At 40.0% G+C, this 27,313-nt stretch overlaps 1 protein-coding gene and 1 pseudogene across 2 annotated transcripts in view; one reads left to right on the forward strand and one right to left on the reverse strand.

The window, feature by feature from the left end:
- Window positions 1-27,302, forward strand: part of AP4S1 (adaptor related protein complex 4 subunit sigma 1) — a 50,900-nt gene extending 23,598 nt beyond the window's left edge. For both annotated transcript variants that reach the window (XM_047075578.1, XM_047075577.1), the window contains 5 exons: window positions 7,217-7,419; window positions 10,853-10,939; window positions 11,783-11,851; window positions 17,936-17,947; window positions 26,694-27,302. In XM_047075578.1, coding sequence (XP_046931534.1) covers window positions 7,282-7,419; window positions 10,853-10,939; window positions 11,783-11,851; window positions 17,936-17,947; window positions 26,694-26,822 — 435 coding nt within the window. In that variant the 5' untranslated portion in view covers window positions 7,217-7,281 and the 3' untranslated portion in view covers window positions 26,823-27,302. The remainder of the gene's footprint in view (window positions 1-7,216; window positions 7,420-10,852; window positions 10,940-11,782; window positions 11,852-17,935; window positions 17,948-26,693) is intronic.
- Window positions 13,608-14,301, reverse strand: LOC124508883 (ubiquitin-40S ribosomal protein S27a-like; annotated as a pseudogene).
- Window positions 27,303-27,313: the final 11 nt, after the last annotated feature.

Genomic DNA, 27,313 nt, shown 5'->3' on the forward strand with positions numbered 1-27,313 from the left:
CATCAAAAACCTGAAAAACTGTCAGCACCAAGAGAACTCTAAGGAGACATGAAGATTAAATATAATGTGGTATCCTAGACAGGGTCCTGGAGCAGAAAAAGGGCATTTGGTAAAAAATAAGGAAATGTGAATAAAGTATAATAATCAGTTAATCAGTTATTAATAATCAGTTAATAATCATGTACTGTATTGCTATTCATTAGTTGTAACATAAGATGTTAATAATAAGGGAAATGGGGTATGGGTATATGGGAACTCTGTACTGTCTTTGCAATTTTTTCTATAAATCTAAAACTGCTCTAAATATATGAATTAAAAAAAAACAGTGTCCCACAACTAGCATTTTTCCTCAACATTTCATTGCAACAGTTTTCAAATATACTAAAAAGTTGAAAGAATTGCACAGTGAATTTGTGTATGTTCACCACCAAGATTCTACCATTAACATTTTACTATATTACTTTATCGTGTATCTAACCATCTATTATTTCTCTATCCATCCATTAATTTATCTTAGTTTTTTGGTGCATTTCAAAGTAAACTATAGATATCAATATACTTCTCCCAAATACATGAATATCATTAACTAAAGTATTAGTTTATTTTTATGTAAAATTTATATAAAATACATGAATTTTTTAAAATGTTTTTTTAATTTTTTTTTTTTTAATTTTTTTTTCAACGTTTATTTATTTTGAGACAGAGAGAGACAGAGCATGAACAGGGGAGGGGCAGAGAGAGAGGGAAACACAGAATCGGAAACAGGCTCCAGGCTCTGAGCCATCAGCCCAGAGCCCGACGCGGGGCTCAAACTCACGGACCGCGAGATCGTGACCTGGCTGAAGTCAGACGCTTAACCGACTGCGCCACCCAGGCGCCCCTGTTTTTTTAATTTTTGAGAGAGTGAGAGACAGAGCACAAGAGAGGGAGGGGCAGAGAGAGGGAGACACAGAATCCAAAGCAGGCTCCAGGCTCTGAGATATCAGCACAGAGCCCCAGGCAGGGCTCGAACCCATGAACTGTGAGATCATGACCTGAGCTGAAGTCAGGGGCTTAACCAACTGAGCAACCTAGGCACCACTAAATTCATGAATCTTTTTTTTTTTTTTAATTTTTTTTTCAACGTTTATTTATTTTTTGGGACAGAGAGAGACAGAGCATGAACGGGGGAGGGGCAGAGAGAGAGGGAGACACAGAATCGGAAACAGGCTCCAGGCTCTGAGCCATCAGCCCAGAGCCTGACGCGGGGCTCGAACTCACGGACCGCGGGATTGTGACCTGGCTGAAGTCGGACGCTTAACCGACTGCGCCACCCAGGCACCCCAGTTCATGAATCTTTAATGTACATTTGGTAAGTTTTGAAAAATCCATATATCTTGTGTAACCCAAATACCTCACAACTACATTTTTTATAAAATGTCATAGAAATCACTAGAGTACAATACATATAGTACGGGTAGGTGTTGTTTGGTAAACTTCTTATATATTTGAATCAGATATATATGTACCTGTATGCTGGGTCACAATGTAAAATACATCTCTTACTGTCACAATGAAAAAGTGAAATCACTGGTCTTGTAGGGCAGCTCAGCATGTAATGAAATAATGATTATACAGGATGAAAAGTTTTATAAGATACAGTAATGAGTTCAAGGAGAAAATAGCCAGCTCTTTATGGTTAGAAAGAGGGGACTGGGGGACACCTGGGTGGCTCAGTCGGTTAAACATCTGACTCTTGATTTCGGCTCAGTCGTGATCTCACATGTTTGTGGGTTTGAGCCCTGTGTCACGCTCCCCACCAAGAGTGGGGAGCTTGCTTGGGATTCTCTCTCTCTCTCTCTCTCTCTCTCTCCCTCTCTCTCTCTCTCCCTCTCTCCCCCCCCTCCCCTGTGCTTGCTAGCGCATGCACACACACTCTCTCTCTCAAAATAAATGAATATACTTGAAAAAAAAAAAGAAAGAGGGGATTGGGATAAGCAGGAAAGGCTTCACTGAAGAAAAAAGGTGATATATTATCATAATAACATTTGCTAACACCTATATAGCACCTAACTGGCAAACACTGTTTTAAGAACATCACATATACTGGGGCGCCTGGGTGGCTCAGTGGGTTAAGTGTCCAACTCTTGATTTTGGTTCAGGTCATGATCCCAGGATAGTGGGCTCCATGCTGGGCACGGAGCCTGCTTGGGATTCTCTCTCTTCCTCTGCCCCTCCTCCATTCACTCTCCCCCTCCCTCTCTCTCTCAAAACAAACTAAAAAAAATGTAAAAATAAAATAAAATGTTAATGTTTAAGAAAAAAAAACATATATATGTATACACACACACACACACACACACACACACACACACACACACACTAACTCCTCTAATCCTCACAACCCGGAAAGTACTATTGTTATTCCAATTGTACCAGGGACTGAGTACTAAAAGATTAGTAACTTGCCCAGGATCACAAAACTAACTGTGAAGCCCCAATGCATACATTTTTACTATTATGCTGTATGAGGACTTTATGTTTTCCTGGTGGAAATTTGCTTCTTAACTTGAAGGATTTTATTTCAATCACTTTTATGGGGGCAAGATTGTTTTTGTCTAATATTACGTGTGTGTGTGTGTGTGTGTGTGTGTGTGTGTGTGCTAGAATAATCTGGAGCTAGAAAGGATATTAGCCATCATCAAATACCACTTTCATTTCTAGAAACTTCATACTGTACCATTTTCATGCATTGTCATAGTTTGGTATTTCCCAAATTGTGCAGCAGCATTAGAGAAATTGACTTGATTGTTCCCAGAGCTACCTAAAGTTGATGCTTATTTAGTTTAAATGAACACTAATGACACTAATACACTGAGCAAGGCATAGAGGCAATGTGATAAAGAGAGCATTATGTTCTAAGTCAGGATACCTGAATTCAGGACTTCACTCTACATCTCAGATTATCAGTTTTCCCATCTGCAAAATGAAGGGAGTGCACATTGGGGAAGACAGATGTGAGGTACATATGTTGCCACACCCTGCTTCCTAACCCACAACTGACATTACTAATCATTCAAGGCATCTTTGAACCTGAACAGTTCCAGAATCCTTCCCAACATGGTGCTCAAAGCAGCTAATACAGTTAGTCACAGTTGGCACCCAAGTTGAAATCTATTTGTCATCTTTGGATAGGATAGTTTGTAAAGACTCTTCCAGTTCTAACTCCCAGACTACACCATCAGAAATATGACAGTGATGCCCAATTCAGTATGTATTTCAATCTTTCCAGTCTGTCTTTTCTGTAGGCATTAAGTTTCCATCATATGGGGTCTTGGGACATTGATCTGCTCATATTCTACTACGACTCTACCAGCCTCCCTCATCTTGGCCTTTAGGCATCCTAGCACCCTTTGCATAATGCTTTCCCCAATGAAATTTCCCTTCTTCGTTCGTCCTTGATTCACACAGGCTCTTGGGCATGGAATCCCCTAACTTCTGGCAATCAAACATCTTCCCCAGCTTTGTGTGTTGCTGAATGCAGAGTTTTATAAACACAGGAAGTTCATACCTGCTCCCTGGCCACTCCCAGCACTTGTCTAAGCATATTCTTTCCTTACTGCCCTACCTGAGTTTCATAATTATTTCACTTCCCTCCTCCCTGATGATGAGTAACCAGGATAGTTGCTTAAAGCATTCATCTGTTCTCAAACATGTACTTGTCTCTGAGTCTCCACATTGTATATTTCGGCATTGTGTATTTTGTAATAGAGTTTACAGTTTTGCTTGGCCACTATTACCACTGTGTAATCCTACAGTTATAAATTGTGTAATTGTTTATGAGCATGCAGGGGAAAAAAAAGATGATGTATTCGAGCCTTTAGATGCCTTCAGCTACTATTTTCAAGACTTGCATCCTAATAACTGTCAATTCAACACACCCTTGTTTGCCATCCTTGCTCTTGAAGTCAGTGGGAAGGAATGCTGTGCTTGTTAAGGTAGAAACCAATTTGATCTGTTAGTGTATCATCTCAATGTGATCATTTTACATCTCATTTTACCACTTAATGCAACCAAGACATTTAGAGGCAAAGGTTTGGCCATGAGTACCTTTGTGACAATATTTTATTTTCTTCTACCTGGTAGCTGGAATCCAGAGTCTAGGACTGTAATTTCTACCTTTTGTGAAGATTGTTTTAAATTTTTTTAATGTTTCTTTATTTTTGAGATAGAGAGACAGAGCGTGAGCCGGGAAGGGGCAGAGAGAGAGACACAGAATCCAAAGCAGGCTCCAGGCCCTGAGCTGTCAGCACAGAGCCCGATGCAGGGTTTGAACCCACAAACTGTGAGATCATGACCTGAGCCGAAGTTGGACGCCTAACCGGCAGAGCCACCCAGATGCCCTGAAGATTGTTTTAAACTTTGCTAACTTTGCTAAAAGAGACTAAAAGAATGGGTGATAACTTAATTTACTAGTTGCTGGCCATAATTTACTGGCAGTAATTTGTGAGAAGAAAAGCAGCCCTTAATACCAAATGACTAAACAGAGTATGTTGCAATCCCACCTACAGTAGTGAGCCTATCTTCCTGGAAAAGGGAGTGAATGACCACAGCCCTTCCCCCCCACTGGCACAGCTGCCATGTCCCCAGCTGGGTCTAGATAACATCCTGTTCTGCACCCTGAATGAACACAGTAGCCCAGGCTTTGCCAGACTGGGCCTGGCTCTTTCTAGCTCTTAATGTTTGGAATTGTTGTGAGATAACCACCTGTCTGATAGGGTTCAGGAAATGAGATGAACTGGGAGGGCAAAAAATAACACAAAACTTAGTCTAAGAATTATCCCATAATCTGTTGCAACTTTCTCTGTAGAATTATTCCAAATTTTGCAAGTTCATTTAAGAACTATTATTAACCTTGGTCTTTTGCACTGAATTTTCAAGGATATTCCAAAATGTGAATATGATACTGGCAGGTGAGTCAGTGAGGTAGTTCTGATACTCATAACGAAAGAAGCACTGGCCAGTTGGCTGAGCGTCCGACTTTGGCTCAGGTCATGATCTCACAGTTTGTGGGTTCAAACCCAGCGTCAGGCTCTGTGCTGACAGCTTAGAGCCTGGAGCCTGCCTTGGATTCTCTGTCTCCCTCTTTCTCTGCTCCTCCCCTGCTTGCGCTCTGGTCTCTCTCTTGAAAATAAATAAACATTAAAACAAGAAAGAAAGAGAGCGGGGCGCCTGGGTGGCGCAGTCGGTTAAGCGTCCGACTTCAGCCAGGTCACGATCTCGCGGTCCGTGAGTTCGAGCCCCGCGTCGGGCTCTGGGCTGACGGCTCGGAGCCTGGAGCCTGTTTCCGATTCTGTGTCTCCCTCTCTCTCTGCCCCTCCCCCGTTCATGCTCTGTCTCTCTCTGTCCCAAAAATAAATAAACGTTGAAAAAAAAATTTAAGAAAGAAAGAGGGGGGGGGAGGGAGGGAAGAAAAGAAGAGAAAGGAGCACTAGTCATTGTCAATATTGTGCTCTTTTGCACTGATCATTTCAAAATACAGAATAAGTATAGGAAGAACAAGCACGAGATTCAATACACCTGAGTTAGAAATAAAACTGCAAGCATGAACCCTTGAGTGATAAGGACAAGTTAGCAGGTGTCAGGGATCTGTACATGAGCTTGACCTCTGAGCTGCACCTCATTTCTGACCCAAAGTAATATAGAGACTATGGGTGTTTAACATCCCTAAACTTCAATTTGCTTGGCCTTAGAATGGGGATAACACAAGTACCTGACTCAGATACTTGTGAGAATAAAGAAAATATGTAAATTGCTTGATGTAGGACCTTACATAGGACTTGTTAGAGGGCCTTATGGGGGGACTTTGGCAAAGAGTGGAGATTACTACTATGGCTTCCAACACTGAGGAAAGAAAAGTTCACTCTAGATCTTGTCTCCACTGCCCATAAAATAAAGTTCACATTCCTTAGTGTGACTTCTAAAGCCAACTTTATTTTATGTGAGCATCTCAATTTCCTGCAACTATTATGCTTGCCCCCTGAACTACATCTGCAGTGAACTTTACAAAGCTACCCCTGTTTTCTCTGCCCCACAGTCCCTCATTCTTCAAGATCTTGCTTAAATGCCCCTTCCCTGGGAAGCCATTTCCAACTCTCCCATGATGTTCCCTATCCCTCCCTTCTGTGTACCATAGACGTATACCTGTCCCCATCACAACTCATCTCCTTGTACTGCTATTTCTTGTTTACCTACCTGGGACCTTTGCTAGGGGTAAAGATCAGAAGATCAGAAATCACTACTTCTTAATTTTCCATCAGACAGAACTTTATAGTTCTAGTACAAATACCCTCCACTCTGCCCTTCATGTACTGAATTTTTGCTCAAGCAATGAGAAATTGCTTATATTCTTCATATCCTCTTGAATATTAGCAGAAGCTGAAGAAAAATAGCCTGGCTGTGTCCTTATAACCTCAACACAGTCGGTAGGATGAAGAAAATCAGACCACAAGTTAGACCTATGTCAACTCTTAACTTGTCCTCTCAGGATGGCTCCAAGTCTGAATCTCCCAAGGAACACATTTCCAGGCAGTACTGGATTACAGAAAGTAGGGGACGGCATTCACTCAGTGCCATACTCAGCAGGGAGCAGTTCTATCCATTTTGGGAAATCTCCATAATTTTCAACTTCTGAACTTTTTAAGACCTTTCTGCATTTTTACGTGTGTATGACTTGAGTGGTGTGATCAATGTTTCTGTAAATATTTACTGTTTTTCTATTTCACTTAATGCCAGCAGTTTTGTACTTTAATAAAATGTTCTATTCCCTCTCTCTCTGCCCCTCTTCTGCTTGTGCCCTGTCTCTCTCTCTCAAAAGTAAATAAACATGTTTAAAAAATTTTAAAAATGTTCTAAACATTGCAAAAAAAAAATCACTGCTTCTTCCTCTTTGTAATCTCTTAGTACTTGACACATAGTTGGCGCCAAAAAAAAAAAAAAATGATGAATCGAATGAACAAATAGGAGTAGAAGGACTGTGGAGACTCAAAATTATGTTTTGGAAGATAGCTAATGAAAATGTATGTTTAGTTACCTATTAAAACCTCATTTAATTAATAGAAGTAAAGATCAGTATTATCAGATCACATTTTATTTACTTCTGCTTCATATGTAGAACACATTTAATACTATTCTTTGAGGACTGATCTCACCTTTTCGTTGTTCTTTCATCCCTCAGGTTCTAGTTTCAGATACCCCTTGACATAACTTTTGAACTATCCGGAAAAATACTGGCCAGGAAAAATGATAAAATTTTTCCTCATGGTGAATAAACAAGGGCAGACCCGACTTTCTAAGTACTATGAACATGTGGAGATTAATAAGCGTACACTTCTGGAAACGGAAGTCATAAGGAGCTGTCTCTCCCGATCCAATGAGCAAGTAAGTTTCTGATTCTCTCTTTTATCTCTGTATTCAACTTGTCAATGGCAGGTCTGTTATTACTGAGTCTCGAGGGCCATCGTTTTCTTTGAAATACATTCTTTCCATAGCTATTAGGGACAATAACAAATGAAGTGACATAAAGACTGAAGCATAGCTCTCTTTATATCCCCTTAAGGAAAATACAAACAAGGAGAACCAGGAAACATCTTGAGTTCTTATTTAGGCCAGCATATTTGTCTCAATGCACTGTGGAAGTGGCAGCTCAAATTTATTCCAGCTAATAGACATCTTCTTTTTTTTTGTTCACATGAATTTAGCCCTTACAACTCTCAGGAGTGCCTCTAGCAGGTGGCTTTCTTTAAGCCAAGGGACGAAGGTCAGATGATTGATATAGAGGTGAGCACTCGAGACAGACTTGGTGCCAGGGGATGACAATATGATCCTCACGTGAAGTGTAATTTTTTTTCTGCTTATCATTTTTATAAACTTAACACCAACGTAATACTAGAACTAGTGACTTAAAAACAAAACAAATTTGGGGTGCCTGGGTGGTTTAGTTGGTTAAGTGTCTGATTTCAGTTCAGGTCATGATCTCACGGTTCATGGATTAAGCCCCTCGTCGGGCTCTGTGCTGACAGCTCAAAGCCTGGAACCTCCTTCGGATTCTGTGTCTCCCTTTCTCTCTGCCCCTCCCCTACTCGCACTCTGTCTCCTCTCTCTCTCAAAAAAAAATAAAAATAAAAAATAAATAAACTTTAAAAAATAAAATAAAAAAACAACAAATTTGATTGGAACTTGTGTTATGATGTAGATGGAGTAAGTGGAAGTTAAAAATTAATAGAAAATAGTAAATCTATCCATTCTGTCAAAATTGAGGTTAAATAAAATCATTAAAATAATAACGAATAGGAATTTTAAAAACTGAGCTCATTTTTACAAAGAAGTTTACTTGGATAGTTACTGAATCCAGGTCCTAAACTTTGAGTCCACTGAAAATCACTGAACAAAGTGCAGCAAAATCAGAAAGCTTGTTTAAATCGCCCATTAATTTTGCCACTTCTCCATTTCACAGCATATGTAGAAAGGCTGCCTGTGGGAACCCCTGCTAAGTCTTAAAATATTAAGGTCCATCTGTGCTCAGAAGTTACATGTTGGAACTGTGTTTCCCTTGGCTTCTAAATTGATTTTCCAGTCTCAACATCTCAGAGTCCTCTTTGAATTACCACTTTGGCCTGCCATGGCACACACCGCCTCATTTAGTTGTCTAAAGGGAACAGAAACTATTAAAGGGCCGTGTTAATAGCCACATACTTTAAGTAAACATAAACAAACTCCAGAAGTATTCCTGTTGAATCTTTCTGCAGAATGCAGGCGCTGCACAATTTCAGGCACTATTTTCACTGATAGGTTACCCTTGGAAATACATGCTTTGGAATGAATATATGTTACATAATTTTGAAGCATTCTAAATTATTTTAGATTTTAAAAGGAACTCCCTGGGCTTTGGGATAATTAGGCACTGAAGTAACACAATCTCAGCTTAGTTTTTATGTTATCCACAAAGGTACTTCATTGTTTTGTTGTTGTTGCTGTTGTTTTGTCTTTTTGTTGTTGTTGTTGTTGTTGTTGTTGTTGTTGTATGTCAGAAACTCCTGAGAGGCTTTGAAAAATGTTCTTTAGTTCTTTCAACAAGGATGTATTTCCTTGAAAGATCCAACTGAGCAGAAATCACACTGGCTCTACAGTGAACAAAAGCTGCAGAATGGTCCTGTACTTCTTTTATCATAATTTTATTTCTTTTTTTTTAATTTGAGAGAGAAAGAGAAAGGGGGAGGGACAGAGAGAGAGAGAGAGAGAGAGAGAGAGAGAGAGAGAGAGAGAATCTCAAGCAGGCTCCATGTTCAGCGCAGAGCCCGACATGGGGCTTGATCCCACAACCCTCGGATCATGACCTGAGCTGAATTCAAAAGTCAGACGCTCAACTGACTGGGCCACCCAGGTGCCCCTATCCTAATTTTAAATAAGAGCCTCTGGGGCGCCTGGGTGGCGCAGTCGGTTAAGCGTCCGACTTCAGCCAGGTCACGATCTCGCACTCCGTGAGTTCGAGCCCCGCGTCAGGCTCTGGGCTGATGGCTCGGAGCCTGTTTCTGATTCTGTGTCTCCCTCTCTCTCTGCCCCTCCCCCGTTCATGCTCTGTCTCTCTCTGTCCCAAAAATAAATAAACGTTGAAAAAAAAAAAAAAATTTAAAAAAAAAAAAAATAAGAGCCTCAAATGCCTCCATTTTAGATTCTCAAATGACTTTCCTATGGAAGAAATTTCACAATTAAAACTTACCACTTCATCTCCAGGTACACCAAGAGCAATTCGGGCACCAAAAGCGATTATGCCAGTGCAAAAAGCCATACAGTTCATGAGTTCATGTTCAATCACATTTGGTCAAGCACACCCAACAGTCCAAAGAAAGGGCAACAATGTGCTGTTAGCCTGCTGTCCAATTTCTGTCTACCCGGTGCCTTCCCAACACCCTTTGTACAATGGATGTAGGAGAGAGATGAATGGGGAGGGAGTTGTTTTATCCACAAGTCAGTGGTGGTAAACTAGTTATTAACTCCTAGGAAGCAATGTTTACAATGGGAGATTTTGACTATCATCTGCCCCACAAAAGCCAAGATTTTAAATAATTTATAAAAGAGTCTACATTGATTCTTTTCATGGGTCTAGAAAAAAGAAATCAAGATTTTTCTTGATACATACATGTATGTATGCCGTGTATATTTGGCTGTTCACTGGCTATTAAATAGGACAAAACTAAACCTCTGATTGCTTCCAAAAGAGCCTAGTGGAAATGGAAAGAAGAAAATCTTTGTCATGTTGGCTTATTTTCATGTTGGGGGCAGTCTGGTACCTTTGCCTGCTGACTTCCACACAGAGCAAAGCAAAGGAATGAGAAGGAGTTCAGGGGGAACCCACGTGGATGCTCAGAGCCTTTTTTTCTAGACCCCTTCTCTGCCTCCCGTTAGAGATGCTTCCATAGTCCCCTGAATATTGTGAAGAGGCAACCAACAAAGATTGTTTAACATTTTTAAACTGTAGATTTCTAGGAATGTGTTGACCCAATACTGAAATCAGAACCTAGAAATTATGCATGCCATTTTGAAGAAATACTTGTTGTCAGGGCACCTGGATGGCTCATTCATTTGAGCGTCCGACTTCAGCTCAGGTCATGATCTCGTGGTTTGTGGGTTCAAGTCCTGAGTCAGGCTCCGTGCTGACAGCTCAGAGCCTGGAGCCTGCTTCTGCTTCTGTGTCTCCCTCTCTCTCTGCCCCTCCCCTGCTCATGCTCTGACTCTGTCTCTCAAAAATGAATAAACATTAAAAAAATTAAAAATACTTGTCAACTATAGCAATTAATATCTGTGTTTTTTCTAGTGCTCTTTCATTGAATTTAAGGATTTTAAGCTGATTTATCGACAGTATGCAGCTCTCTTCATTGTGGTTGGAGTTAATGACACTGAGGTAAGATAAGAGACGAGCCTATGGAAAATGCAAGAAAACTAAGAATAATAGTCTGATTTTTATTCCTCCGTAAATTGATATATTCCTTCCTACTTGCCTACCTAAGAATTATCTTGACTCTTGAAGGATCTTGGTTTCTGTCAAGGTTAGGGAAAGCTGTGTGGAAAAGAAATACCTGGGATTTTTCTTGGATTAGATGAGTAGCTTGTGGGGAAGCACAAAACCACAGAATGCCTTCCTCAACCCTAAGCAATACCAATGTCCTACCGTGTTCTTTGTGGCACACTGGGGCAGCTTAGACATGTGTACAGGCCAGTCAGTTGTAGCGTTAAATATAGGCTCATATACAAGAAGCCAGAGCAAATGATAAATATGGTTGTGTTGTGATTGAATTTCCTCAGATTTAGTTCACCTTTCCAGAAATGTCAGTCCCAGATCAACAGTACCTGTGGCTATTGAATCCTTGAAAAACTGTTTAAGATCTAAAATACTTGGAAATCTCAAGTTGATTATTTTTTATGTGTGAACCAAACCTTGAGGTAGTTTCCCCATCTTCACAAACAGAAAAGTAGTGGCAAGAAGATCCTGAAAAACTGCTTCAGCCACTTGATGACGAGGTCAGGGAGTAGTGCTCAAAACCCTAAACACTAGACTCGGTCTGGTTTCAGTCCAGCTAAACTCATTATGAACTTAAAATCTTAGAGGTTAAGATTTTTGACATTTCCCCTACCGATAAGCGTCTTTCCAACAAGTGAGTCATAGAACCATTCTGAATATTTGTCAGTGTCCAATTTCCACATGAGCTATACTAAAACTAATTGTACCCTTCCTTTTTTATTTTAGAATGAGATGGCAATTTATGAATTCATCCATAACTTTGTGGAAGTTTTAGATGAATACTTCAGCCGCGTGGTAAGTCTAAAAACTAAAAAAATGGTTTTTGTCTTCAACCCAACTTCCCAGAAATAGGTCTATATCAAGAACACATGTTAATATAGAACTTCAATGTGCAAAAGTTAAAACTCAAATGAGGCCACATTTTCTTTACCTTTCCTTCTGGCTCATCAAAGTGTTACAAACCTATGTGTGCCTTAGATCTTTATAAAGACTTAGTTCTGCAAGACTGAGAACCTCATGTCTTTCTTTTAAGAGACTTTGCTATTTAATTTATTCTCCCTCTCTTATTTTTCTTTTGCTTTCCCTCCTAAAGCACTAGGACCCTTTTTAGTTTAGGAATCATTTCTATCCAAACCCTTGCTTTGATGGTCAAAACCAACTCCCCTTAAGGAACACATGAGTTCCTTCCCCAAAACCCCTTTTTAAAAAAATGAAATGAAACAAAACAAAACAAAACCCCAGCTGTATTGAAATATAATTTACATACCCCAAAACTCACCCATTTAAAGCATGCAGGCCTTTTTTGGGCACCTGGCTGGCTCAGTAGGTAGAGCGTGTGACTCTTGATCTCCAGGTTGTGAGTATGAGCCCCATGTTGGGTGTAGACATTACTTAGAAATAAAATCTTAAAAAAGAAATTAATTAAAATAAAGTTTATAGGTTTTAGTATTTACATGAGTTGTGCAACCACCACACAGTCAATTTTAGAATATTTCCTAACCCCAAACAAACACCATACCTATTAGCATTTCCTTCCCAGTGATCCCCCTCCACCTGCTCCAGGTCTACTTTCTATCTCTATAGGTTTGCCTGTTCTAGACGTTTCATGTAAATGGAATTGTATAATATGTAGTCTTTTGTGACTGGTTTTTTTTACTTAACATAATGTTTTCAAGATTCATCCATGTTGTATCAGGTATCAGTACTTCTTTCCTTTTTATTGCCAATTAATATTCTGCTATATGGATATACCACATATTTATTTATTCATTAGTTGATGTATATGTGGGTTATTGATACTTTTTGGCTCTTATGAATAATGCAGCTTTGAACATTTGTGTAAATATTTTTGTGTGGCATCATAGTTTTAGTCTACCTAGGAGTGGGATTGCTAGGTGATGTGGTAATTCCATGTTTAACATTTTGACGCACTGCCAAACTGTTTTCCAAAGTGGCCGCATGATTTAAATTCCCTTTAACAGTGGTTGAGGGTTCTAATTTCTCCATGTTCTTACCAAAGTTTGTTATTATCTGTCTGATTATAGCCATCCTAGTGGGTATGAAGTGGTATAGAGGCCAATCAATGGTGGTTTTGATTTGCATTTGACTACTGGACAACAAACATTGAGGAGCTTTTCATGTGTTTATTGGCCATTTGTATATCTTTGGAGAAAAAGTCTTCAAATCCTTTGCCCATTTTTCGCTTGCACTATTTGTCTTTTTATTGTTGAGTTGTAAGAGTTCTTTCTATATTCAGAATACAAATCTCTTTGAGGGAATTGATTGAATACAAAAACAAATCTATTTGATTGAACTAACTTAATATGAGTACCTATCAGATATAATTTAAAAATATTTTCTCCCCTTCACTGGCTTTCTTTTCACTTTCTTGATAGTGTTCTTTGAATTACAATAATTTTTAATTTTGATGAAGTTCAATTAATTTTTCTTTTGTTGCTTATGTTTTTGGTGTTATGTCTAAAAAGGCTTTGGAGCACCTGGGTGGCTCAGTTGGTTCAGCGTCTGACTCTTGATTTCACCTCAGGTCATGATCTCACAGTTCCCTAATGTCATGAAGATTTACTCCTGTGTCTTTTATTAACCCATACACAATTTCTTGTCTTCAGGTTTGTTGAAGCGATAAGTCAGGCAACATTTGCCACCATAATGTCTGTCAAAGTGGCTAGCACCACATTCATCTGAAGGGCACTCCTGACAAAGGGACTGATTTTGACATTCTCATCCAACTTACAGTATTTCAGGATGGCCAGTTTAACCTTCTTTCTCTTATGCTTATTCTTCTTGGAAGTGGTGTTTAGACTTCTTCCTTTTCTTAGCACCACACAAAGTCTCAACACAAGATGAAGAGTGAGCTCCTTTTGCAGTTGTAGTCAGAGCATATCCATCTTCCAGTTGCTTCCAGCAAAGATCAGTCTCTAATGACCAGGAATGCCTTCCTTATCCTGAATCTTGGCCTTCACATTTTCTGTTGTATTTGAGGGTTCAGCCTCAAGAGTGATGATCTTCTCCATAAGGGTTTTCACGAAAATCTGCATCCTGGTGGTGGTTCCAGATGGCAGATTGGAAAAGCTTGAGTAATTTTTGTATATGCTATGAAGTGGGGTCTAACTTCATTCTTTTGTATGTGGCTATCCAATTTTCCCAACACCATTGGTTGAAAAGACTGTTCTCCACCGCCCTCTTAGTGAATTGTCTTGCACCCTTGTTAAAAATCAGTTGACCACAAGTGTAAGGATTTACTGGGGCACTTGGGTGGCTCAGTCTTTTGAGCATCTTAGTTTGATTTCAGCTAAGGTCATGATCTCATGGTTCCTGAGATCAAGGCCCGAGTTGGGTTCTGTGCTGACAGTGTGGAGCCTGCTTGGGATTCTCTCTCTCCCTCTCTCTCTCTCTGCCCCTCCCCTGCTCATATTCTCACTCTCTCTCTCTCTCTCTCTCTCAAAAATAAACATTAAAAAAAAATTTTTTTTTGACAGAGAGAAACAGAGCATGAATGGGGGAGGGTCAGAGAGAGAGGGAGACACAGAATCCGAAGCAGGCTCCAGGCTCTGAGCTGTCAGCATAGAGCCTGATGCAGGGCTTGAACTCACAGACCACGAGATCATGACCTGAGCCGAAGTCGGATGCTTAACCGACTGAGCCACCCAGGCGCCCTGATAAACATTTTTAACAAAAGAGCACATGTTAAAAAAAAAAAAAAGAATCAGTGAAGGTGTTTTACTCTGCTCCCATAGGCCTTCCTGAGCCTTAGTTAGATATTCTTGAGAGGTAGTAGTGGCACAAGCTGAGTTTTCAAAGTTGTTATGTTTCTTTCATTTTGCTTTAAATTTTTTTTTAATGTTTATTTATTTTTGAGAGAGAGAGACAGAGCACGAGCATGAGCAGGGGAGGAGCAGAGATAGAGAGGGAGACACAGAATCCAAAGCAGGCTCCAGGCTCTGAGCTGGAAGCACAGAGCTCAATGTGGGGCTCGAACTCACGAACCATGATATCATGACCTGAGCCCAAGTCAGATGCTTAACCGACTGAGCCACCCTGGCACCCTTCTTTCATTTTGCTTTTAAATAAAAGGATTTGGAAGAAACTGTTTCTAGGCTGCTTCTTCCTGAGGCAGTGAGTGAAATCTCCATAATAAGTAATATTGAGTTCACTAAAGCCTGCTAAGGGCAAAACTCATGTTAAGAAGTTGTATCTTCAGCCTAACTCCTAATACCAGAATTGTTTGGCAAATTCCTTCTGCATGGGACAATCAACTAGCCTGTCTTCATTGCCTTAGTGCAGTGGTTTTCAAAGTGTTGTTCCCAGCGACATAAACATCACCTGGGAACTTACTAAAAATACAAATTGTGGGCCCACCTCAAACTGTTGAATCAGGAATTCTGGGTTGAGGTTCAGCAATCTGTGTTTTAACAAGCCTTCTGTATGATTCTGATGCATATTTAAATTTGAGACCCACTAACTTAATGCATGAGGCTAACTGTCAGCCACTTCCTCATTCAGGGGTTGGATCTTGGAATTGCCTCGTGGCCTGCAGGATGGCAGTGCATCTAGTTAGGAAAGAAGTAGTGCTGAAGCTGGAAGATGGCAAGGAGTCAGGCCTTTCCAGACTGGCCTTGAGGAGACAGGGGCTGAGGCTGGCTTTAAACTCCATGTTTGTATTGACTGCTTGGAGAGGATGCCATAAATCAGCACTGACCAGTATAACTTTCTGCAGCAATAGAATTGTTCCATGCGTGTGTTATCCAGTACAGTAGGCACTAGCCATGTATGGCTTTTCAAAACTTGAAATGTGATTACTGTAAAGGAGGAAGTGAGGAATTTAATTTTAATTCATTTAATTTACCACAATGATGCTAGTGGTTACCATAGTAGACAGCACAGCTCTAGCTCCTGCTTAATCCTGACAACACTGTCTTACTTACTTATTTATTTTTGACAGATAGAGAGAGAGAGAGAGAGGGAGGGAGAGAGAGGGAGGGGCAGAGAGAGAGGCAGACAGAGGATACCAAGCAGGCTCCACACCATCAGTGCAGAGCCTGAAGCAGGGCTCAACACAGGGCTCGAACTCACGAATAGTGAGATCATGACCTGAGCCAAAATCAGGAGACACTTAACTGACTGAGCCACCCAGGCCCCCCTGACTACCACTCTCTTAAGACAGATTGGTTTGCAAGTCAGGGTCTGTGATTCAGAGCTGGCCATGTTCAGCCATTTTAAGGCAACACCTATCAAGAAGAATAACATTTCTCAAAAGAGTAATGTTTTAAACCTGGGATGATAAGAGTGAGTACAAGGGCTATCATTGCTAAGGTTTTTGAAATTATTATTATTAGTATATTCAGTGACTGAGAATAAATAGCACATTGCTGAATTCTTGCTGTAATTCTGGGAAGAGAGTCATTGACCACATAAACCACAGAAGTGAAGATTAGAATTTAATGTAAACTGGTGATTACACAGGACTCGGACAGTACTGGGAGATGACTCAGTTTAGGATGACAGTAGCAGAAAGGAGAGAAAAGCGGAGGGAAAAGAATACTATGGGAAAGAAAATAGAATCTGTCCCACTCAAAGAATGCCTTGTCATCTAAGATTTATTTTTAGGTTTGTGAGTTTTAAACATTCTTTCTGAGGCTATTTTTAATCTTAGTTTCCAAATCTTAAATTTGGAGATCAGTCTCATGCTGTCTGGGCTGAAGGAAGCATCTCAGCATCACGTTTCAAAACAAAAAGCCAACCCAGTTAGCTTCAACGGAGGCAGTTTTGCAAGAGAGGACAGTGGCTGTTGAGGTGGGCTCAGCATTTTCAGTCCTTCATCTTGACAAACCCGAAGTCCTTCCAGATACAAATTTAACTCTGTTTACTTTTTTCTCCCTCTATGACTTTTATTTTAAATGTTTATTTACTTTTGAGAGAGAGAGCATGAGCAGGGGAGGGACAGAGAGAAAGAGAGACAGAGAGAGAGAGAGAGAGAGAGACAGAAGATCTGAAGAGAGAGCCCAACACAGGACTCGAACTCCCAAACCGTGAGATCACCACCTGAGTGGAAGTTGGATGCTTGACCAACTGAGCCACCCAAGCACCCCAACTTTTTTATGATATAAACATCTATGATCACTAAAAAAAATTAAAAATACATATAAGCAAAAAGAAAGGGGAGAAGATCATGAGTAAGTTCATGAACTACTGATAGATACTATTAGGTACATTTCCTTTTAAACTTTATGTATCTGTCTATATCCAACTATATCTGTATCTATCTTTACATATACATATATCCATGGGATAATACTGAATATACCGTGTTGTAACTTGCTTTTATTTAACAATTTCAGTACTTATATATCTGTATCCTCATTTGTGGATCTGCTATAATTTATTTAACTAGTCCCCCCTTGATAGATACTTAGCTTGTTTTCAATAATTTGCTACTATAAACAACATTACCCTGAACATCCGATCACACATTGTTATGCTGTTATCTAATTATCTCCTTAGGATAAACTTCTAGAAATAAAACTGATGGATTCAAAGGGTATGCATATTATTCATATTATTAAGGCTTTTGATACACATATCAAATTAGCTACACGTCATCTGAACAGGTTGAGTTAGTCTAGTCCCTCTACCTTTCAAAGATGAATTGTTCTGGTTGGCAAAATTCCTCTAAACTGCAGCCTGTTTTTCTTCTTAAAGAAAGCACAAGCCCAGACTCCGAGCCTTCCTGCTCTCACGCTTCTATGTACAGAGCTGCGTCCCCCACCTGCTCCCCGGCTTGTGGCCAGGGCAGCTGCTAACTGCTAAGCGCACGTGTCCCAGGGGCTCATTCTCATCCTTGTACTCTTTTCTCTTTTCCAGAGTGAATTAGATGTATCCTTTTTCAAAGCCACGAGCCAGGTTTTCCTCAGTACTTGGCAAAGCACAGGCTAGTCCTGATCAGGTAAGTGCCCTGGGTCAGGAAAACAATTCAGCAGAATCCAGTATGCCGATCATCAACAACCAACAAGGTAGTCAGAGGTATGTAGCAGCTTTGCAGAAACAACCCTGCCCTTTTTTACAAAGATAATTCTTGTTATGATTTTTCTATTTTTCAGACATGGCAATACTATGGTAATAGTTGATAATAACTGATATATAATAGTGTAACTTCTTTTAAGCATATAGAATAGACCTTTCCAGAATCTAACACAGCCAGAAAGTGCTTGGTCCTCCTAGAGAGAATGGATTTTCATGGCTCCAGGTATAAATCTCCAGAAATCCCCCATGTGATCAGAATAAGGCCTTCAAGGATGATAAAATGGAGGGTTAAAGAAATTGCCTGGCTTGTATCCATTTACTTTTATAGCAGAGAAAGCTCTCCTTTTCTTCACTTTCTTCTCCCTTTTAAATCAAAGTATGCCAGGGCCTCCTCAAATAAATATTATTTGCTTCAAATACTGCAGACCTGTGGATTTCAGCAGGGCCACCTGGGCTTTGTAAGTACTCTGAGAAGCAAGTGGACTTTTTAAGTTAATTTTTACTACAAAAATCTGCATACCATTTGAAAACAATAAATGAAAGAATCCACTGGGAAAACATCAGGCTTAAATCTAGAATAGTAACATTAAAATAAATATATATTAATTATAACGTTTATATATCTATATCTACATAGATATAGATATATATATCTATACCACACACATATCCATTAGACTGGTATATTTGGGGGAAATGGCCATTTAGCGTTTACTGTTGATAGAAAATGTCATCATGTTGATGACAAATTGGAGGCTGTATCTGGGAGCCTCTTTAAATTGACTGAGAAAATCTGAGTGCCCTCTAGTGGTGAGTGACCTAAATCTATGCTCCCTTTGACCTAGGACACCCAAGACCAGGCCGTGTATTAAGGTGTTATTTTTATTCAGCATGTTACATTCCATTTTAACTAAGCCCTTTAAAGCAACTCACAATAAATCTCTTCCTCTTATACAGGGGAATAATAAAAATGCCTTTTGATTTAAAAAATCATCAGGAAGATGGCAAAAGCTGTTAAGATACTTCATTAGGAGTACAGAAACCCAAGTTCTGCTTTCAAACCTGCCACCAAACTATATGTGTTGGACAAGACACATAACCCCTTTATTTCAAAATAAGAGAATTAGGCTAGAAGAGCTTTAATTCCCTCTCGGCCTTAGTATTTGATGTTGCCATGACTCTAAGTGAGCTGAGTTACCTTACAGCTAGAACAGGAAGAAAGAGTCTAACTGGTCTAGAAGTTCAGAAAATTAAAGTGAGTCAGATATAACAGAGTACGTATTATAGCTGAACTTGTTGTATTGATGTGTCTTACGTACTAACTACAGGTAGAGACGGGTTTGTCTTTATAACCCTCTGGGGTATAGCCTAGCTCCAAGTCATTAGCTCCACCATTCTTTCTCTTTTCTTTTTTCTTAAAGATTTTATTTTTAAGGAATCTCTACACCCAAAGTCACAACCCTAAGATCAAGAGTCGCATGCTCTTCTGACTAAGCCAGCCAGGTGCCCTGAGCTCCAGCATTCTTGTTCAAATTTAATTTCCACACCAAGGCACACAGTTTGTATTCTTTCCCTCTATTTTACTTAGTTTCATTTTTGCCTTCCCTTCCTTTCTACCTTATTTTTTTTTAATTGAAATACAATTAACTTACAAGGTTAGTTGCAGATGTACCTCTGACTAACTGACATTTTGCTGGCCTTAGGAATTACTTAGGCATATCCACCTGAAAGATTAGGAATTTTGCGTCGGTAAGAGAAGGGAACTAAGTCTTTCCAGACCTGGCAGTGTATGCCTTTGCTCCAGGCATAATTTCACATGGACTTCTGGTGGCCTAAAAGTGGAACGGGTAGCAGGGCAGGTAGGATATGAGATACCTGTCTTCTATTAACATTTTTAAAAGATTTCCACCCTCAGCCATCTGAAAAAAAATCTAATTAAAACCCATGTCTTTAGTCTGCCTCATACATAGTTGTTTTTTTTTTTAACTATCATGGGTCCAGGGAAGACAGCTACATGCCAGTTTCATAACAGTAAGACAAGGGAGCCTGTTGGAGATGCAGCCTCAGTTTCCTGCCCCCTTCTCTGTGCAGGACCATAGGTGTTCTGCATCACCACCCTGGTAGCCTGTAACCAGGAAGCTGCTGAAGCAGCTAACATTGTTTAGGTCTGCTGTGCCAGGAAAGCTTCCTCAGGCCTTGAAAAGCTGAAAACAAGCAACTTATAATCACTGCAGCCTGGAGCTGGTTCTCCCAACACTCAGAACACCCATCTTTGTGCTTGCTTGGGCTTAAGAAAGCTTTCCTCGTCCGCCCACAGGAAACAGACATGTTTTTAGGCTTGGCTTTGGTGCAGCAACCGGAGGATGGAAGTCAAAACCTCATGGAATTCCCAAGAAGCCCTTTACTTGCAAGCTTTTCCTCCAGAAGCTTTATCAGCCTGAAGCACCTTAAGAATGGGGCAGCTTTCCAGAATCCACCTGTTTAGACTTTGAGAAATAAAATGCACCATTTGTATACAAGCCCTAGAATGGGCCTGTTCTAGTAGGACTAACATCACAGAACATGACAGATGAGATTTTAAAAAATGGCCTAAGCACAAGAAATCAGGACAGAAATTCCGGCTTCTTGAAAACCCTTCCACTAAATGGAAACTGTGTGTTGCATTTAGTGTCAAGAGGGGCAGACTCTTGGGACCAAGCATGTCAGTGACATAAATCATTCACATGCAGTGCAGAAGTTCCTATACACTCTTCACGATCTACTCCACCTGCTGGGTTGAAATGTTGGCCAGAGAATTCCTGAGGCCCTGCTTCTTTAGGGAAAGTTTGCCCTATCACTCTAGTAGACTTATTTAAGACTTCCCATTCTGTGAATGAAGATGGTTTTTAGGAATCAGCTAATGAGCTTCTCCAGATGTGTTCAGCTATGTAGCCCCAGGTTTGCTGAATTCTCCAGACAAGTGATAATTCAAAGGAGCTGTCTCCACCTGCTTTGGTAAATAGGGAATGGCACCAGTGAACAGTGCTGTGTGGGAGATGCCCAATTCCTCCTCAGTTCAGTGCATACTTACGGTATGTGTGAATGTACAGAAAACCTTAACAGCCTTTTTGGTATTTGGTGCCTTTAAAGAGGCTTAAAGACCTTGGTTTATTTGGGCTAGAGTAGAATCCAGGAGTGCTATCTTTAGACTTCAACAACTAGCGTCCCTTTCCTGGGTCCTGTGCTTTAGAGGGCAATACTCTGGCTCTCCTTCAGGAACATCTCTCTCTCCATGGGGTGAGGATGCTTATCCAGAGCCTGCAGGTACCCAATCCACTTCTTGACCACCCTTCAGCTACCTTGGTCCCCAAAACTCACTGGGTACCCATATACCTGAGCTTGCTGCTAGCAGGACTGGTATAGACCTCTCCCCAACCCTTACCCCAGGACTGGCGGGGGTGGGGGTGGGGGGGGGCAGGAATGACAGACAACCTGGGATAGTAGCTGGGGAACAGGCTGGAATCCTTATTTATATTGCAGTGCCACCTATACCATAAATATAGGGTAGGCCTAGAATCCAGAATGTTTTTCTTGATTCAAAAATATCTTTTAAATAAATCTTTATTTTCTAAGTCCTTAAAACCCAAAAGCCTGAGCAGTTCTAGAACCTTAAAGCTCATGTGGGTGATGTGAAAGTACCTCTTTATCGCAGTTGAGGGTGGGGGAGAAGGAAGGGCTTCCCTGCATCCTGCTTGCACTCTCTGTGACTCAGCTAATTTTCTACCATGGTGCTCCCTGGAGGAATGAAGGCACCCAGGCAGCACTAATCAGCACCACCAAGATTTGAAGTCAGGCCCTGATTAGGGCCCAGAGCCCACTGTGGGGCATCAACCTCTTGTTCCTTCTTACTATCCTAAAATTACAAACACCTTTAGAGGTCCAGAAACCAGAATAGGGCTTCTCTGATTAGGAGATAATTTCAAACTGATTTAATGAGAAATCACAAAAGCACTTGTTCAACCAGGGGCTTTGGAAATGCTGGTAAGAAGAACAAAGTTCTCCAGGGAATCCCTCCAACACCACAGTAGTAGCTTCTAAATAAACTGAAACTGTCTCCATGTTCTGTCAGAAAGTCACAATAATAAATTAAGTCATTACCAAAAGATTTCTTTTGAGGTATTATGGAGTATGTGATTACATCAGGAATGGCTTGATATTGTCAGATAGGAGTGAACTAGCTCCCCTCTTCCTGAAGGTTACATTTAGAGTCCTAAGATTTGAGTACTTTGGAACTAGAAGAAAACTACACAATCATCAGGTTAAAACCTTATTTTTTAGATGAAAAGGCTAAAGCCCAGAGGGGTTCTGTGACATGTCCCAAAACATAGGGCTACTTTGGGACACAGCTGGTACCAGTCTCTGGGTTCCAGGGCCCTTGACTCCATGGCTATAAAATTAGAAGATTAAATTTGACATTTTATATATATATATATATATATATGTATATTTATATATATATATGTATATTTATAAATATACATATATATATATATTTTTTTTTTACAAAATTTGTTATCATCTGGAGATTGTGGTGATTTAAGACTTAACAAGGCATTTATATAGTGCCTGTCACCATGCTATCTTGGTGTTGTCAAAGTTTTTCCTGATGTAGGAAAGAAGTTTTGGGGAAACCCTAGTTTTCTGTTGGAGGAGTCGGACATGATGAGGCTATCTGCCGGTCTTCGTAAGAGCGTGCTCTCCAGGAGTGGCGTTCACATTGAGTAATTTCTAAACATCTTTTTTTTTTCTTTTTAAGGTATGTAAATTGAAAGCAGGGCTGCAAGGGGTGAGAGCTGGCCCGTGGGCTCAGGGAGTATGTCTTTGGGAAGGGGAGGCCCTGAGGGGCAAGGGAGCCAAAACCTTGTCAGCACGAGAGCTGCAGTCAGTGCTGTCATGAGTGAAGAGTCTCAGAATGATGAACAGTCCCCAAGGGAGTCAGCCATTTACCTGGGAAAGGGATGTGAAGGTTCCAGATTAAACAGGTCTGCCCTCCGGACTTCTCCGACTCTCACTGGACTCTCACTGGCCTTCGCCGTTTCCTTATTTTCTCTAAGTGCGTTCTCTGCATCCTTCGATGCCATATCCATCCGCCACTATACCTGCCCAAGTCTGCCTGCCTTCCGCCCACTCCTTTTGTTCCACGCTTCCGGCTTCCAGCTGTTTGACTCAGAAATAGGGACAGCGGGTTATGAGGGGCAACAGTGTTAGGGGAAAAAACAAGAGAAACGGACAGGCTCATTTGACCCAAAGCTGACTTTCATATTTGTGTGATTTTACATAAATCTATATAAATTTTAAAATTTATTGTTGCTCTCAGAATATGAATGGGTCTTTAAGGAAAAACCTATTGAAAACAAACAAAACAAAAAAGATAAATTCCTTTTCAGTGGCCTAATTCACAGGAGGCAATACTAAGCCTAAAAGTGAGCAGCAGACTATATTACCAGTAGAGTATATCCCGGACTGTGCACTGTCATGAGTCTTCTATAGAATAATATTTGAATTTTATGAACACAAGGCCCTTCACAGTTTACCTAATTTCATGGGATACTGAATTAAAATATAAACAGGAAAGCAAGTTTTTTCCCCACCCCACTTAGTTTTTCAACAACTTTGTTAGCTAGGATCTTAAAAAGAAAGAAAGAAAGAGAAACCAAGGAAGACGACAAGGGATCTAAGACCAAAATCTAGAATTATACATTTTAGTTTCTAGGCTGAGTTCTGCCTTAGAATTGCTTTTCAAGTCCCATTTGAATGTATGCTGCTCAGTTTTCTCTTATTAAAGGATAAATAGACCACTACAGTGGTGTTAAATTACCATACTGAAAAAGTGATTTATGATTCAGAGACCAAAATTCCAATGTGGGAACCAGAAACATTTTAATTAGAAAATTGGTTTCAGGTGGCACTAATATTACTGGGGTCCTAAGATGTTCCACTTCAATCCACATTACACATAGAAATTCAGCAAGGCTTTTGGGTCTCAGGATTGGGAAAAAGTGGGGCTTTCTGAATCTGCTCTTTAGGAGGCTGGCTGTAGTTCACATCAGCTCCAACCACAGGGTGTCCACGAGGGGAAACCAAGTGCCTGATGGATCTTTAAGTCAGTCAAGTTTAGTGTAACCCGCAACTAGGACCCTCTTGAAAAAGTCCCTTCTCAGCTCACCACAGTAATAGACCAACAGCCTGGGCCTTTGTCGCTTCATCCTATTTGAGATGTCAGGGTTGAAGCATGTTTGCCTATGTTTATTGCCACAGGGCTTTGCATTATAGGGCTTTTTTTTGGTCCCTGCTCACCTGACATGTAGCTCAAATGCCATTATTCTTGGCTTCACCAGTGTGTACAAGTTGCTTATAAACCAAATCAAGATGTAAACAACAGCTGGATTCTTATTTTAAAGGAGTCACATGATTCCAGGTGGAAATCTGCTTTCAGGGTTTTGCCTCACACTGGATTTGGTCTGTGTTTTCCCTATATGGTGCCAGAAAGCTACATGGTTATTAAGGGTTTGAACCAGATACTCAGACAGGCAGTCACATGCCCACGGTACAGGGTGATCTCACTGAACAACTCATGTTTCTAGGATGTTGGGAAATTCAGACTTGTTGAAAGACCTTGTCTTTACAATGTGAGGATGTCAGTGGTTGATATGATTCAGCAGCAATTCTAATCTGAATTTCAAAACAAGTGGCTTCTTGCTCAAGGGGACATCTGAATTTTAGATCATCTACTTACCAAAGTCTTCAGCTTGATCCCTAAACTAACTCAAATAGATTAAAATTAGATCTCCTCTCTCCAAGAAAATCATCTTGGATGAGTTCACATTTTCAATGCACCAAGGCTTTCATTGCCCTTAATGAAAACAAAAGGGGATTCTGCAGGCCATTTTTCATGCAGCCCCCTGTGCTCCCCAACTCCACTTTGTACTGAGCTGACATTCCCACTTTGGCTTCTAAGTTCTGGCTTCTGGGTCTGATGGAGTCAAGGGCCTAGTATTCCAGTCCCAATTTGGTCATGGACAAAGCAATCATCATCTATATAATTGGAAGACATTATTAATAGGTATATCAGAGTAAAGCTTTTTTTTTTTTTTTTTTTTTTCTTTTCTGGGTCATTTAAGGACAGTTCCCATGGGTTCCTCAAAAACAGTTTATTCTGCTAGAGGACTATTTGCACAGAGCTTAATGAGATATTAATGCAGAGCCTAATAGGAACTTAAAAGTCATTCACAGGGTTGTATCATTTTCTGTAGATGTACTTCACTAAACAAATACAATATAGATTTGAACATGTGAAATTATTGAGAAAAAAACCAGGTGGTAACAATTCACTTTGCCAAGGTTCACTATTTAATTATGAACTTCCCTAGTGCATTTAAATCACTCATTTGTTGACTGAAGTTTGTCTATCTGAAACAATGTTTCAATCAGCTGTTTTTTTTTAATAGACCAGGATCATGTTCTTTAAAGACATGGATTAATAAGCTATTAAAGTATAAAATTCAGAACCATTCAACTATTATCATCATCTCATTGTAGTTCCCATTCTCCTTTCAAAACAGTTCTCTGAAGGGGCTACTGGGAGAAGAACTTGGCTCCTTCCAATTAGCTACACATTGTAGTCTAACAACATGTTCGTCTTCCCCCATGTGCTATACTGACTTTCCACTAAGAACATCAGTGGAAGTGGCTCCATATTTCTCAAATGAGTATTTTTAGAACTGTTCATTTATGCAAGATAGTCTCATGAATTTCAGAATTTTTATCTACTTGGGAATTAAGTCAGCACTGACTTGCTTCCTTCATTCATATCTACTCTTGGTTATTTTTTTCTTCAGCGCGACAGAAAAGATAGCTTAAGACATAAGGTTTTGTAAAAGCATTTGGTTTTGGATGAAGTATTTAGGGCTGAGGGAGGGTATATACTCAGTAGCCTCAGGCCTCTCCTGAGAAGTGTAGAAGCAGAACCATCAAGCCAAAGCTGTGGACGTAAATTCCAGCTCCTGGCAATTACCAGCCATGTGACCTTGGACAATGGCTCTGAGCCTATTTGTTCCATGCAAAATGAGGATAATGTGTAACATTTATACCATAGAGTTGTAGAGAAGACTGAAAAAATTATGTAAAACAACACAATGCCTGGAACATGAGTAGTCCATAAATCGTGGCTATTACTGTTGAGGTTATTATTGTCTGGGAAGACAATACTGTTCTTGTCCGTCACCTTCTTGCCAATGTCACTTACTTTATTCTCTAGTTCATAGTAGATTCACTTTCCCTCTGGCTAAAAGGTATAGCTATTCCATTTCTGTGCACATAGGCCAATTAGCTTAACCAGGATGAAACTGGGTGTGCATGTGTACATTAAGGTAATAATTTCTAAAATAGACACCAATTTTAAATCTAATTTCATAAATTCTGTAAAATAAACAATACTTCATGCTTAGACTAATTTACATGGGAAAAATTATAGGCTAAGTGGTTAAGTTATTTAGTGTTACATGTTAATGTTAATAACATTTTTGTATCTCTAGAACTAATTTCCTTAATGTGAACTTAGATAATGTTTAATTTGGATAAAGTACACATTATTTTGGATGAGATGGTGTTGAATGGCTGCATTGTGGAAACGAATCGGGCAAGAATTCTTGCCCCTCTACTCATTCTTGATAAAATGTCAGAAAGCTGAATAATGGAAGTCTCCGCCAGACAACATCAACTTGTGGAAGTGAGAATACCATGGAATACCTCTTTACATCTGTAGCCCAAAAAGTCTGCAAGACTGTACCCTGCAAAATGGGGTACCCTTCCAAAGACATTTTATATAGGTGTTTTCCACAGTTCCTAAGTGGAAAACAAACTGTATTTTAAAATATGGTGTACAAAGAAAATTTTTCTCTAAGAGACAAATTTTATTTTCTAACCATAAGCATTTTTTCCCCACTTGTTCAACTTTTGTTGAGTTCTGAGGGTATCTTTTTTGTTCTTTGCTTTCCTTTGTATATTTAATTCAGGATAGCAGCATGAGAAGAACATGAGACAACTATCAGCCAATAAAGTTCTAAACACAGAGCACTTTGAATGTTTTCTGAATGCTTTTTCCTTAAAATGTCTTAAGTCCAAACTTCACTGAATTGTGTACCTAATAAAAATCGAGAATTAAATTTGATTTGCCAGTTT

Source organism: Lynx rufus, unplaced genomic scaffold (assembly GCF_022079265.1).
Source record: "Lynx rufus isolate CCGP_SWC_20201006 ecotype Redwood Valley unplaced genomic scaffold, mLynRuf1.p SCAF_13, whole genome shotgun sequence".
NCBI lineage: Eukaryota > Metazoa > Chordata > Mammalia > Carnivora > Felidae > Lynx > Lynx rufus.